Genomic DNA, 14,465 nt, shown 5'->3' on the forward strand with positions numbered 1-14,465 from the left:
CACATACACACTGTATTAAACTCAAACAGTACTCAAATAAATGATTGCACCTTTCCCATGCATCCCATCCATTCTTATGAAATATTCAATCCCAATGTAGTCCAATTAGTCTGTCTCCTTCAAAGCAAACAAACTACGCTGCAAACACAAATTGTACAAATATTCATGTTTAGAAGTCTCGTTCTCTCTGCAAAGGGAAACAATTTATTGCAACATTTCTTAAAATGTTGTGGTTTTAGAAAACATGTGAGGTTAGAAAACACAGTGCAACAAGCCACAATATTATATGATTCCTGATCAAAAAGTGAGAATTATTAGAGAGTTATTTATTCCTTCACAGACAAAAGATATTAACAGCAAGCTATTGTACAATTTTATGAAATTTTAAAAACCTTTTCATTTAAGTCAGTTTTGATTCTCTCTCAACGCTGTGCCATTTCATGGGATCTTCCCTGTGATCGACTTATAGATATTTAAAAGGTGTAAATGTAGCAAGCAGTAAACATGAGTTCCCAGTTTTTGTACAGTTAAACACGAGAATGTCAATGTTTACGAATGTTCTTCAAGTACTTTGTGCCCTTTAGAACCAACTGAGCATTGGTAATGCCACAGCCTATCTGAGTGCTGATCATGTCAAATCATTTATGCGCACAGTGTACTCATATTCTGATGGCTGCCTCCAGCAGGATAACACACCATGCCAAAATTCTCAGATGATTTCAAACTGGTTTCCTGAACATGGCACAAATGTTCTCCACAGTCACCAGATCTCAATCCACTGAGTCAGTCACATCACAATCTCAACCAGTGTTTCTCAAACCTCGATCAAGCCACACATTAGGTTTACTCAGTGTTATGTAAGGTAATGTTGTAAATTACAGGCACTTACTGTCGCATCTGGCAAATCTAGCCAATAGTGCCTAACTGTAGGGAAATTGTAGTTTGAGTGTAGTATGACTTGGGATTGTGGGAGGAAGTTGGAGTAGAAAGAAACAGAGAGAATCCACGCAAACATGGGGAGAACACGCAAACTCTGCACAGAGGGTGAAGCCAGATCGTGGACTCAAACTCAGGACCGTCTTGCTGTGCTAACCTCCACGCTGCCACCGCTGCCCTATCTAATACCATTTTTAGTCAAATCAAGGATGAACAAACATGTGGGACCACATAATAAATAAAAACAAACTGCCACAAATGTTCTGTTATAAACTTTTATTCAGCATAATCTTTTTTAAACATTGCCGCTGACTGTCTCACTTTCCCACTATGGCAAGTTTTGTTGAAGAAACTTCTCAAAGCTTCTAACAACTTTCGGTCCCTGCACCTGATCACCATTCCTGTTCTCTCTATTATTTTTTATTAGACCCTGGTGCAAACAGGTTATAGCTTATTTGCTTTTACAATGGCCTTTACAGAACCAAACACAATGAGCTGCTCAGCACAGTTTGACATATGGGTGACAAGCTGAAGAGAGACTCCACCAGTGACTAATGGTCATCTGGTTCATGGCCTCTAATGAATTGTGCTTCACTTTAAAATCAATAAACAACTGGTCGCTTGATGAAGGGGGGAGGGAGAGTTTGACAATTATACACAGCTGATTGTAGCAGCCTTTTACACATATTTTACACATGCATGCATATTCACATAAGCAAAGCGGGTTCACAGTCGCTGTGGAAACCATTCAGACTGGTGTAAATGCTCTCCAAATTATTTGAAGGGTTTGTGTCTATCGGAGTACAACAGGGAGAAAAGAAGGGAGAGAGGCTGTGTGTTCTTTGTGTGGTTCTATTGTGGCTCACTGTGGGGGTGTCATACTGCAGGTTGCTGGCTGATTCACTCTGCACAGACTAACAGTGAGGAGAAAGAGCAACTAATGGCAATATGGAAGGCTTTTCTCTGTCATTCTGAACTAAACACTTACATAAGGGATAAAACTCGGGATCAAACTGAACATGGAAATCCTCCTTTACTGAAGTGTTGATCATCTGAAACACAAAAGCCCACACACGGCCTCATGAGCCAGACAAAATGTCAGAGTTATGTTGTTCCTCCTGTGTGCATAGCTATGTAGTTAAACAGTCACACACTAGCAGCATTCGAGGTTTCAGCTGAGGTCAGATTGAAAATAACCCTAATTAAACATCACAGCTGTAGTATGAAAGTGAGACAGACAGGGAGAGAGTGAGACAGTCAGTGGGAATGTTTTTTTTTTAAAAAAAGGTTTAAATACAACATAATACTTGCCAAGCTCTCTAACATCAAAAGAGACAGGTTTTATGCCTACATCAATGCCAATATTAGCAGCTGGAACAACATGTAATTTTGCTCTTACAAAAGCAAGACTTATTCTCATTTAATCATCAATAGTAACAACATATTAACATGCAGAAAGACTCAAAGCGGCAGTGCTGGACCTACTCTCTATCCTTCTATTCCTACACATCTGGAATTAATTTTCTGTATATTCAAATCAACTGTATTAGTAGGTGGAGATGGATATCGTTGAGTGATTATTATTGGTTGGCTTTTTTTGACCTCTCCTTACCTCTTACGTGATTAAATTTGCATCCACTCACTGTCTATTTAATACTTCCTCACAGAGTAAAAAGTCAGCACTCTCCAGTGTATCCCTCCCCCTCCATTTTTATGGCTATGACGCTGGCACACAGTCCCCGAGGTTTGCTAAAAACTGCAATCAGGAGCAGGCATTATTCTGCTTCCCTTTTCTTCCATAAAGCCAATGTAAGTCTGTCTTTTTTGTTATAACCTTTTCACCATAAGACTGACTCACTGATTGATATGGCCCTAAGATTAATCAGTGTATGACAAAAAACAGGCAATTGTTTTAATTAATTAATTAATTTTTATCAATGAAATGCATTTTCAAATGTTAATTCAAATGTTTCCTAGCAACAAGATGTGCTAACTCTCGGAGCAACAATGCTGAGGCAACTTCCAAGAGCTCTGTCACAACAGTTTCCCCCTAAAATATTTCCCTGCTGTAAATGTATTAAACCTTGACCCTTTTCAGATTTGAAGGATTCAGCAGTGAGTCCTGTATTGCAAATTAAAGTTGCATAGAAATAATTGACTTTAACTTGCAGAGGTTTATTTGAAATTGTAGTTCCAGTCACAGGAGGGCTGTTGCTCTATCATTTAGCTGCATTTTGAAACAGATCCAGATCATCTGGTATTTGCAGCTGCATTCCAAGCATAAATTCTGAAATGTAGATTTTCATTTTACTTCTTTTGCAGCCAAAATATGGACCCAACATGTCTATATTTTCCAATTAATCCTCATCTGTCCATCTTTTTAACCAATTCGCAGAAGGTGGAGTGGGCTCTAGCCTATCCCATCTTTCATAAGGCAAGAGGTGGGGTACGCCCACCACATAGTCACAGGGCTACAATTTATCAGTTCAGCAAAATAATTAGGTCACTTGTGCTCCTGCTGCTTGTAATGATTTGATTATTATTATTATTATTAAAACATTAATATATATGGCATATATATATATATACACAAGAGTTTCAATAAGTTGTCAAAAATACAGTAAAGCTATTCAAAGTTTCCAGTAGGCTAACAGTTGTGCAGGGATTAAATACACCTTTGGTCAAATGATCAGCAATTCAGTTGCACATTTAGATGGACTTTATGTTTGTAGGAGACAGCAGCCTGGTTGAGAGCAAACCAATAGTTCAGTTCAAATTGCAGCTTCTGGGCAACAGGTAATAAGTGATTGGCCAGCCTTGACCCAGACAACACAAGTCTAAATCCTTCTTAGAAACCAAACAACAGCTAAGCTAATGACAGCTTCAATGTTGTTTTGTTCAGCAATGAAGTAAAAAAGATGAACACACGATTTATAGAACATGTTCATTTTATGTTACACACATAAAACTTTACATGGGGTGGGTGTAGCCCAGGAGGTAGAGCAGGCTGATCGGAAGGTTGGTGGTTTGATCCCGGGCTCCTTCTGACTGCATGCCAAGTATCCTTGGACAAAGAACCTGTTGCTGCACTGTTTTGTTGGACTCTGTCAGACTGACATGAATTTGAGTTGAAGCTACATACATCTTTCAGTCTTGTGGTTTTCATAATTCATATTTGGAAACAAAAATAACCCATGTGTTGGAATAAATCCTTTAAACTGATGGGATTACTTGATTCATTCAGTTTTTGTCTTTGCAACTGGCAGCTCATGACCTCACGGAGACAGAAAGCTGTTTCAGCTATAGTGTCAAAGACAGCAAGAAGTACTTGACTTTTAAACTTGTGGACAAAGATATGAGGTGTGAAAGCTTTGTGCCCCCACCCCCCCACCTCTCTATGGCACATCAGGGAATGGTCACCTGCTCTGGGAGGATGCACTCCGAGCTCTTCTCACTGCAGGGCTTTTTGAAGCGAGCAGAGAGGATGAGCTGCTGCAGGCACCTTAGTCTGAGGCTGCATGATCTCTTTGCTCTTTATATATTGCCGTCTGTAATAAAGCGAGGAGAAGATTTGATCGTGTAATTCTGATTAATATAAGAATGTGTAACACTCGACACAAGTAAGTCAATACAAAATATCTTTGAAAAACCACGACTGGTTTTGGTAATCTTCCTCTCTTTGACACACTTCTATACACTGAGTGCCTGGCTCAGTTTATGATGTTAGTGACGTCAGTGGGATTGGGATATGCAGCGTTTTTAAAAGTTGTGGCAGGTGACATTAGACGTTTGAACGCGCTCATTCACAGCAAGGTTCGGTGATTTGACTTCCCCTGTTGGCATTCAATCTCACCTGCTTCTCTAGCGCCTCCTTCCCAGTGGTGGACATCTTGGGAGCCGGCGCGCGCTCGCAGGTGCATCCTTCCAACAGGTAAATCCCAGCAGGGCGCGCGCTTTGCTCGTTCTCAAAGTAGAACAGTACATTCTGGTGAAGGGCGAAGAACTTCTCGTGCCATCGGCTATTCTCCGCCGTCTTCTTGCTCAGGTAGCCGCGCTTAGTCCCATCTTTACGCGCGACCGCCGACAAAAATAGCGCATGCCCTTCGTTGTAGCGGACGCTCTTCTGCATGTTGTCGTACTGTTGTGTAGACAAAAGAAAGTGCGACAACCGGTGCGTTCACCGCGAGCCCATGTTCCCCCGGGCTTGCGTGGAAACTTTGCCACAGAGCGACGGGCGGCTCAGCGGCGCCGTGGTGCATAGAAAAGTTGCCCCGCTGACGGAAGCGCTTCTGCAGAGGAACTCATAGTAAAGATGCCCGAGTCCCGCATTCACTCAAATAAATCCATCCTTCGCTTTTAAAATCAAACAAATGAAAAGCGAGAGAAAGCGAGAGGCGTGCCGCTCACAGAGGGAAGAACCCTCTTAAGTGGACACAGAGTCGCAGTCCTGATACACTGTAATCGGCTTTGGCAGTGGTTTACTCTCTCTCTATCGCACACTCACTCTCACTAGGTCTCTCTCGCTCTCTCTCTCTCTGGTGATGCGCGCTGATCTTGGAGTTGGCGGAATTAAAGGCGGAGCGACAGTGAGTTGGTCGTTTTTGAGAGTGAGTGAGGTCTTTAAAGATGTAGCTTACAGTGTAGCAAATGTGAATTATTTCTGTACATTTTTCCAACAACAAATGTTTTGTAGTTTTGGGAATTCATTTTATATCCAAGTTAAGTTTACAGATATTTCGGGTTATTCCTATGCATGTTTTTTTAATCTAATCTTTTAAATCTTAAACACTTAAATAGATAAAAACCTTTCGATGCTCCAGGGGGAGCTGCTGGGCGTGATAAACTCGGCGTCAGCTCAAGTTTGAAACGGAGAAAAATGTTACCAAAGTTCTGCAGTTTGCTTCTTATCTTTGGCTGAGGGATGAGGAAGGCTTTAGGCTACAGTAGACACTGTTAACACAGCTCCTGTGTAACTTGAATCTCTGAGTAACTTGGGGTTGTTCTAGAGGTCCACAAATTTGGAATGAGCTTCAAAGCAATCTGTCTGTCTTCAAACGGACTTTAATACGACAGTTGCTAATAAAATGTTTGATTTTGAACCCTATATGGCAAGGATCCTTCAAAACCTGCAGTATATATATATATATATATATATATACCTTCTTGCAGCTGTTTCTTAAATTCATAGCGTACATATTATGTATTAATGCAATTTGCACTAATCTTTTGCAATGTCACTCTTACTTTTTATTCTTAACTTCATTTTTATTTTCTGTTTTTTTTTTTTTTTTAAATCACCGAGGCCCTTGCTATGCGCCTTGAATACTTTGACTTTAACTATGTTTTTTATTGTAGACGGTATTATCGGTAATATCATAATGTATGTTAGGATAGGATATTGTGTGTGTGTGTGTGTGTGTACATATATACATATATACCTATATATATATATATATATATATATATATATATATATATTTGGTGCGTATTATCTGATGTTTGATAAGCTCTTTGTGAACACATTTCATAAATTATTTTATACTTATTATTTAAAATATTAATCAGGTTTGAAGTTGAACTTTGATTGATTTGTGAATAAACATAACTAAACTAAACCTGCTATCATAAGTGAAGTTGCACAATTGGTTTTGTGGATGCCACATATGGACAGGAACCGAATGGAATTAAAAAATGCTAAATCAAAGAAGACCAGCAAGTAAGGCAGGTTTGAATTTATTTTTAATAATTATTAAATAACTACAATCTTGATCAGTTGGTATTATTGACATTATGACAGTTACAGTGGAAAATGTGATGACTGTCAGAACCTGAGATGGTTAAAATCCTTTTTTTTCCCACAAATCCACACGTACACACTAGAAAAGGAGCAGCCTCAAGTACTACATCAGGTCAGCATATTTGTACTTTTGTTCTTCTCAAAGTATTCCCGTTCACTGGTATTGGGACTTTTTTCTTCATACAATGGTGTGAATAATGTTCCGGTGATGTCAAGAGTTTGACTGTAGCCATTTCATGAGGGATGATCTGTCGGAGATCCTCCAAAGATCTGAGAGAAGTTTCTTATTCTTTCTAAAGAGAAAGAGACAAAGACTTAAATGTTTCACACAGTATTGCATGTACAACATTGCCTGTCTTCACACTGCCCAATATGCTTACAGTCTAAACACACTGTTCTCTCACACATAGCTGTGTACAGTAAAATCCATATTCCTAACCTGCAAGCTGCACCTCAAACTCCTCTGTGCGTGATTATTGTGCATTGTTTGGCTTCACTCAAACAGAGGACAAACATTTCATATAGGGAGGATTACTCTGACAGGTGAGAAAATAATGTGAGAATTACTTTGGAGGAAGCTAAGCAACACTCAGCTCCCAGCAGGCTGTCTGTTACACAGCGAGGATAGTGGCGTTTTACAAATTTACAGAGACAGAAGACTGCTTTTGGATAAATGTGCAATATGCTGATAATTTGCTTGCAAAAAACAAAAAACAAAAAGAAAAAACATGGAATTGGTCATATTTCTACTTTTTAACTTGATTGTAGGCTAAATCTTTCTGATTTTGATCCTAAAAGAAAGTTCTCTGCATAAGCATTAAGGAACACAGTATTTTCACTTCCTTTCTGAAAGTGTCCAATAAAATTATCCAGTGGAAAATAGGACTGGACATATGACAAACTGTGACTAAGGCTTTTTTTTTTTTCCAGTTTCTTCAAATTTATTCACTGGCTGCATATATTCTGCCATGGATTTGCTTGTAGGTTTCCCTGTCTTGATGAAGGGGACAAAGTCCGCACTGATTTTCCAAGAATATTGGTACATTTTCTGATTGAGATGTGGCAGCCCAAGTATAAAATCTAGCTCATTTGAGTGTTGAAGCTGAAGTAAACATTCAGTTTCATGTCTGTAGAGCTCCCTTGAGTTTTATTATTTCATGGCACACATTTCAACCCTAGTTTTCAGCTTCCAGGCTCTATTTTTTCATAAAACTCTCCAAAACACAGGACTGGGGCATTTTGTAATTTATTGGAAGACTTATAGGATACTCAAACAAAACAGTATCACACTCACACAAAGTTAGAGGACATAAAAGAAATTATATAGCAGCAGAAGCTCAGGTTTTCTGCCTTTTAGTTCTTAACATAGCTGACACTCCAAAAACACTGGTTTCTAAAATTCCCATAATTCAACTTGGCAGTCTCACTTTACCCCTGCATGGGAAAAAAGCCCAGTTATTTAGCAACACTACAGGGGTGCCAATCATTTGAAAAAAATCAAAGCAGGCATAAATAGTGCATCATCTGGGAACAAAAGGCTTATTTCCACAGTTCATGTTAGTATTAGAAAAGTCAACACAGTTTTTGGTCTCTTGTAAACCTTCACACACATATCTGTTACATGAATTGTACCTCTGGAATTTCACCACCCCACTGATAGCTGAACAAATTCAGGCTACTGCATTGTTTTAAAGTTGGGATGCGTCCATTCTGACTCTCCATGCTAATTTCTAAAGTAGGTTTTCAGCTGAAAAAATTTGAATCCTTTTAGAATCTACTCCAGAACTACAGCATACATTGATCCTCATACTATTAAACTGATCTCAATGTGCAATTTAAGTGGAATCATCCCTTTACGAAATGGTTAAATGTGAACGCGTACCTTCTAGCGTCGACCACTTTCTCCAGCTCTCTGGCTTTGTGAGCAGCAGTGTGCAGTATAGGATCTGGGATGTCAGCCAGTCGGGCAACGTTCAGACCATAGCTCCGCCCTGCAGCTCCTTCAGTTAACTGGTATAAGAAGGTAATGAACTCTGGCTGAACTTCTCCATCTGTTAGTGCACATCATATACACGTAATATATTACAATCTCAAAGTGTCAAGCATTTGCAAATGACCAAAGTTAAAATCATTCCAATCATTCGAAGCAACAGTGAAACCAAAAATTAATGAAAACACTGAAAACAGTGTGTACATACCATCAGTGTCAGCAGAGATATCAGGTTCATTGAGCAAGAAAGCCATGTGGTAGTTAGACACATGTTCAGGATACACCCGCTCCAGCTCACACAGAGGAGGATAATGGGTTACAAACAAGGTTAGGGCTTTCACCTAAGAGAGAGAGTGAGATGGATAAGCGATAACATTCAGAAACATTGAGTACATGGCACCTCTGGAAACTTCTTCAGTCTTTTACACTTATTCTTTAAAATGTTAAGGATCAGGATAAAAGCACAAACAGGGTCATCCATTTTCAAAAGCAACTGGTACACTGTGTGAGAAACTATTCAGTAAAAAACAGCAAGCTGCAGGTAGGGATGGCATCATTGCGCTTGAAGCTCTGCAGCCTCCCAGAAATGGTTGTCACTTTTGTTGCAGAAAATGTTCTTCATCTACGTAAACTGCAACAAAAAAAGTGAGCGCAGGCGATCCAGTGATAACATTATATGAGCCTCCAGCTGCCATGTCTGGCACATTACTGTTTACTGACAATGCAACTACCACATTCACACCTACTCAGAAGCTCTACATAATGCCTATATATTAAAAAAAAAACAAAACATCTGACTGTGGTTTGCACAGAATGTATGCATGAACTCTATAAAATAAAGGTGCAAAAGCTTTCTGTGTGCATGCTGCACTGAGCTCAGTAAAACCAAGGCTACCTGATGACATCAACAGAACAAATTCTCCAACAATTCAAGGTGTTGTTGCTGGGATAGTCCACTCATAACTAGTATCTACTGAAGCTTCGAAAGTGCAAAAATTAACTTTCAATTCTGATGTTGCAACAGCTTAAACAATCTCTGTCACACCTGCAGCCCACATGAAGAGTTCTGATTAGGATGATGTGATGCTTCCTCTGCTGCCAATAATAATATTCCTAAACCCAAGCCATCACCTAGGTTTGGCTCATTATTCCCAGCACCAATAATAATCCAAAGCCAGCACATGTGGAGGCAAAAAGGCAAGCAATCAGAAAAGCAGTGTGTATGGTAAAGCCATCACAACAGCCCTGACCTGGAGAGTGGCTGTACAGAAAAAAAACAAGAATGATTCATTATTCAATCATTTTTATGTTATGGTAACATTTAGGGAAATCGTGTTATGTTATATTGCTCATAGACCGTTTTTTCCTGAGAGTTGGACAGAGATTACCCTTTGCTTAAGAAGGAGACCACCCACTTCTTCACTCCTTTCACACACGTTTATCACCGTGGCAGGACTGTAAAAGTGCCACATCATACCATTATCCTTAAGCTTAGGAGCACATTGGAACTCAGACTGAGTCAGCTTCATCTTATCTGATTGAAGCTTGGATACAGTAAATGACCACAACAAAGGAGGAAAATTGGACTTAAAAGGGCAAAAGGAATCTTGAAATCTTTATCAACAGGTTTCAAAATGAGTTCAGTTTCCAGTTTATGGACTTTATGTTATGTGCTCCATCTATAAAACAATGGTAAAATAGTTATTTTTGCACAGAGACCATTAAGTATGGTATCCACTGGTTAATTAATGCTAGATCGTCAGTCTAGAGAGATAAGCGTTTTTATACCCACTGTGATGAAAATGGGCCTCCTAAAGACTAATGCACTTGTAAGGTACCCATTCGATTACTTTAAGATGGGCTGCAGATATTGAAAGGAAAGTAAAGGCTTGTGAAACGGGTGTCCAGAGGAAAGCTCTGATTAATAAGGCAGCTCTACTTGTAAACATCCAGACTTCTAGACTACAAAGCCTGTGAAGCTTTTCTTTTCCCCCCCACTAGGGCTGACCTTAAATACTACCATTCAAAAACTCTGCCTCTTACAAACCATACAGAAGATTATAAGCTTATAGGAAATTTGATATCCCACTATCACTAGACTATGTTTATTACATTAAAGGACTAAGCACAAAACAGCTAATCAACTAATCACTGTGCAAGAATAATGTTGCTTCTTAGAAAACAGTTATTTTGTTTGAGAGCAGCCTTCCTCTCTCTCTGCCCAGTGTGAAAAGATGAAAAAAATGCAACATGCAAAAAAGTTAAAAAGCTGTTCTGAGGAAACCTACCAAGTAATCACTGTACTGGAAGTACAGTGATTACTTGACTGCAAAACAAATGTGCAGCATGGAAACATATTAGATGAGACATTTATGTCCATTTCCAGCAATGCGCCTGATTCTAAGGCTAAACACAGTCACTTAAACCTGCCTCCATCAATGCCAAATAAGTTTCCAGCAGATGTAACAGCCTCACGCATCCGTCCTTTTTAATAGATAGGGAGTTGAAATATTGGTGAAATAAAAATGGATTCAAAAGCAATCAGAGTGAGCAAAAATTAGTGACTCAAGAAGAGCCACAAACCATCAAATACACTCCACGTGGAATTTCTAGTGTGTTAAATTCCCTTGCCTAGAGAGTCAGTCTTGATTCTAACCTCTCCCAATTGATGGTGCCATTTCTATATTTGAGTTTACATTTTTAACATGCTAATATTGCTAACTGAGAGAAACAGAGTATACCCGAGGCTGCTTAGAATATCATTAATTTTGCAATCTCTGGACATGACTCAAAGTAATTTCCCTGGATGGAGAATTTAGGATGCATTTATTCTGAGAATGATTTGAAGATTTGTATTCAGTTTCATCAGAATTGTTAAATCACAAATGTGGTAATGAAGCTTAGTTAGGGGATCACTTAAGTCAGTAGGAATCCTAAATGTCTATAGAATTTGTGATAATCCATGTATTAGATCAGCTGTATTTACACCGAGGCTCCCAGTGGGTCATGAAATGAATATAAGGGGTCACCAGAAAATTACTTTGGTAGGAAACAATGAATAACAAAAATGAGATCACATGCGCATATGGATCACAGTTTAGGCTGACAACCACTGTGATCGAAGACAAAATATTAGAGGAGAAAATGGAAACTTGGAACTGCCAATAAGACCAAATGAAATTTAAGAACTGGAACTTTTGATGACCTTTAAGGCCTCTGCAATTCTTTTCTGGCATACTCACCAGTCTGTGTGCTGACATTTTTAACCACTTCAACAACAGCACTAATTTACCAATATCTGCATTTTGTTCTATCAAGTTTTTCTTAGTCTTTTGACTTAATAGTATATTTATCCATGTACTTACTTTTTTTATTTCTAAAAAAAAGAGGAAAAATAATAGAAAGACAAAAAGAAAAAAGAAAAGAGATTAAGTAATACATACTGTGCACCAAATGGTAGGTATTACAACAAATGTTACATTATGTAACAATGTGTTACTGCAACTAAGCCAAAGCAGTAGCTGAAAAACAAAGAACAGAGCATCAATATCAACTGTTCTTTGGCTTGGCATTACTTAAGTGCCTCTGTACCCCTGCAGTATGCTGAATCAATACAAACTATTGTGTAAACCCCCCACCACCACCCTCTCCTAGTCTGTTTACTTTTTTCCCTTTGTCTTAAGGATTTTCATTTTCAGTCACTTCAGTTTTTTGGTTTTTTTTGCCTTTCACTGTAAATACCAAATTTAGGCGTTTTAGGCTCTGGAGAGATATTCAGCAAAGTGAAGGCACGTCACTCCATCCTGTGATTCTTTAATCTCCGTCAATCCTGGGAGCTATCCAAAGGCTACACGGCTGAACTGTGGCATTAAGGTTAAGACATGTAAATCACAAAAAGCGAGTGGTGCATGCACTCACTCTGTCAAATGCATGCACAAACATTTTACCTAGCGCTGCTCTCTCAAGACAGCCGCTGAAAGCTGTTAACGAAAATAAATGCATTTCCTTTTCCTGATTACTTTAACAACCCAATCATGTAAATGGAGAAGTGAGTGCAGAAGTACTGTGAAAACCATTTCTCCCACTCGCTATAAACTGATTTGAAAACTGAAAATACATTAACGACTGATATAAAAACTGCTATAATTAACCACCGAGCCCAGTGATGACAGTAATGACAAGAGTGTATGTACGATCTCTCGTGGTGGAGCAGGCCTAAATTTCACATCATCACAGTAGACAGGTTGCTGCGGGAGTCCAAGCGGGCTCCAGGATCAGCCCACTAACCGCTCGCTCTAAGAAAGGTCACATGTCAGTAGTAATACATCTGTCTAAAAGAGATGTGCAGGGTCACTCCCACACTCCTCAAACAACACACGCAGTACAGTCTCGTTTTCAAAACACGTGGAGTACAGTGCAATAAAATGATGTGTAAACCAATTAAACATTTGAAAAAGACCAAATCTGAAATGTTGAATCCATGAAATTCGATTGTGTTTTGAGAAATATATGCTTATAGGCGAGAGTATTCCAGCTGCAAAGTTTTTCCCATTGGTAGAACAAAAACAAGGTTGCAGGATAGGTTAGCGGACGAGCAAATTTAATTACCCCATGGCCAAGCACCACCTGGATTTTCATAATGGTAGCCCTTCTACACTGCAAGCCGATGGAATTGACCACATTCCTCTTTCAATACAAAAAGGTAACAGACAAAGGAGTCTTAACCGAACGGAAGCTTTGGCGATTTCTAAACTACAGGCCACTAAATGATTTTACTTCTTATTTTATAAACTGAACTGTATTGTTAGAACCGTTATTTGCCTTCGACGATGGATTTATGGTTATCTGTGGCTGGTGCAGCTTTGGATTGAATTGACTGAATGTTTGTTGGTATCTTTTTGGCGTCTTGCATCTCCTCAGGTTATTCTGAAGACTCGTCCTATAGGTGGCATTGTTCACTCTCAACCTAAGTGGAAGCTTGCTATTGGTGGAAGTCCATATGTCGAAGGGCCTTATTGGTGGAATACCACTGGAAAAGATTCAGTGTGTTCATGAACTTTTGTCCATGAATGTTTTCTCCCTGATGAAGGCTTATATGTGTTACTGTTTTAGATTTCATGCTAGAATCGCATTTCGAAAGAGGTGGGACAGATGAAAAAATAAAGTTGTGTAATGCTAAAAAAGAAAAAAAAGAAACACCCTCTCACAACTAATTAGGTTAATTGGCAACAAAGCAGTAACAAGACTAAGGGCATCTCGGAATTTTCCAGAATTAAAACTGGGGGCTTTTAGTCTGTGAAAGATAATGTGGGCAAATAGTTTAAAAACAAAATAAGAATAGCATAATGTCATCATTTTTCTGTGTTGCATAATATTAAAGAATCTGTGAAATCTCTGTAATTAAGGGGCCAGGACATAAACTAATACTGACTAGCCATGATGTTTAGGCCCTCAGGCATGTAATGTAATGAAAAGAAATCACTGCATGGGTTCAGCAACATTTCTGAAAACTGCTGTCAGTGCCACTCCATCCTCAAATCCAAGTTAAAACTTCTAATAGCACAATAATACTAATATTATTAATAATAAATGTAAAAAACCCCACAGAGACTGATGCAAAGCAGAAAACTGTTCTGTGGATGGAAGCTACATCCTTTGAGCTAAAGATGAGAGAGAGACCATGTGCCACACAGTTGAAAAGCCAGCATCTGCGATGTTAGAAGGGTGAATTAGTGCATATGG

General features: G+C 39.0%; 2 protein-coding genes across 5 annotated transcripts in view; both read right to left on the reverse strand.

Moving 5' to 3' along the window:
- Positions 1 to 5,448, reverse strand: part of LOC102795854 (ras-specific guanine nucleotide-releasing factor 2) — a 41,207-nt gene extending 35,759 nt beyond the window's left edge. For all 3 annotated transcript variants that reach the window (XM_087849233.1, XM_087849232.1, XM_087849234.1), the window contains exon 1: positions 4,790 to 5,448. In XM_087849233.1, coding sequence (XP_087705359.1) covers positions 4,790 to 5,065 — 276 coding nt within the window. In that variant the 5' untranslated portion in view covers positions 5,066 to 5,448. The remainder of the gene's footprint in view (positions 1 to 4,789) is intronic.
- Positions 5,449 to 6,657: 1,209 nt separating this feature from the next.
- Positions 6,658 to 14,465, reverse strand: part of msh3 (mutS homolog 3 (E. coli)) — a 53,715-nt gene continuing 45,907 nt past the window's right edge. For both annotated transcript variants that reach the window (XM_087849236.1, XM_087849235.1), the window contains exons 22-24: positions 8,932 to 9,064; positions 8,616 to 8,784; positions 6,658 to 7,026 (exon numbers count right to left, since the gene is read on the reverse strand). In XM_087849236.1, coding sequence (XP_087705362.1) covers positions 6,945 to 7,026; positions 8,616 to 8,784; positions 8,932 to 9,064 — 384 coding nt within the window. In that variant the 3' untranslated portion in view covers positions 6,658 to 6,944. The remainder of the gene's footprint in view (positions 7,027 to 8,615; positions 8,785 to 8,931; positions 9,065 to 14,465) is intronic.

Source organism: Neolamprologus brichardi, chromosome 12 (assembly GCF_056152115.1).
Source record: "Neolamprologus brichardi isolate AB-2024 chromosome 12, ASM5615211v1, whole genome shotgun sequence".
Lineage (NCBI taxonomy): Eukaryota > Metazoa > Chordata > Actinopteri > Cichliformes > Cichlidae > Neolamprologus > Neolamprologus brichardi.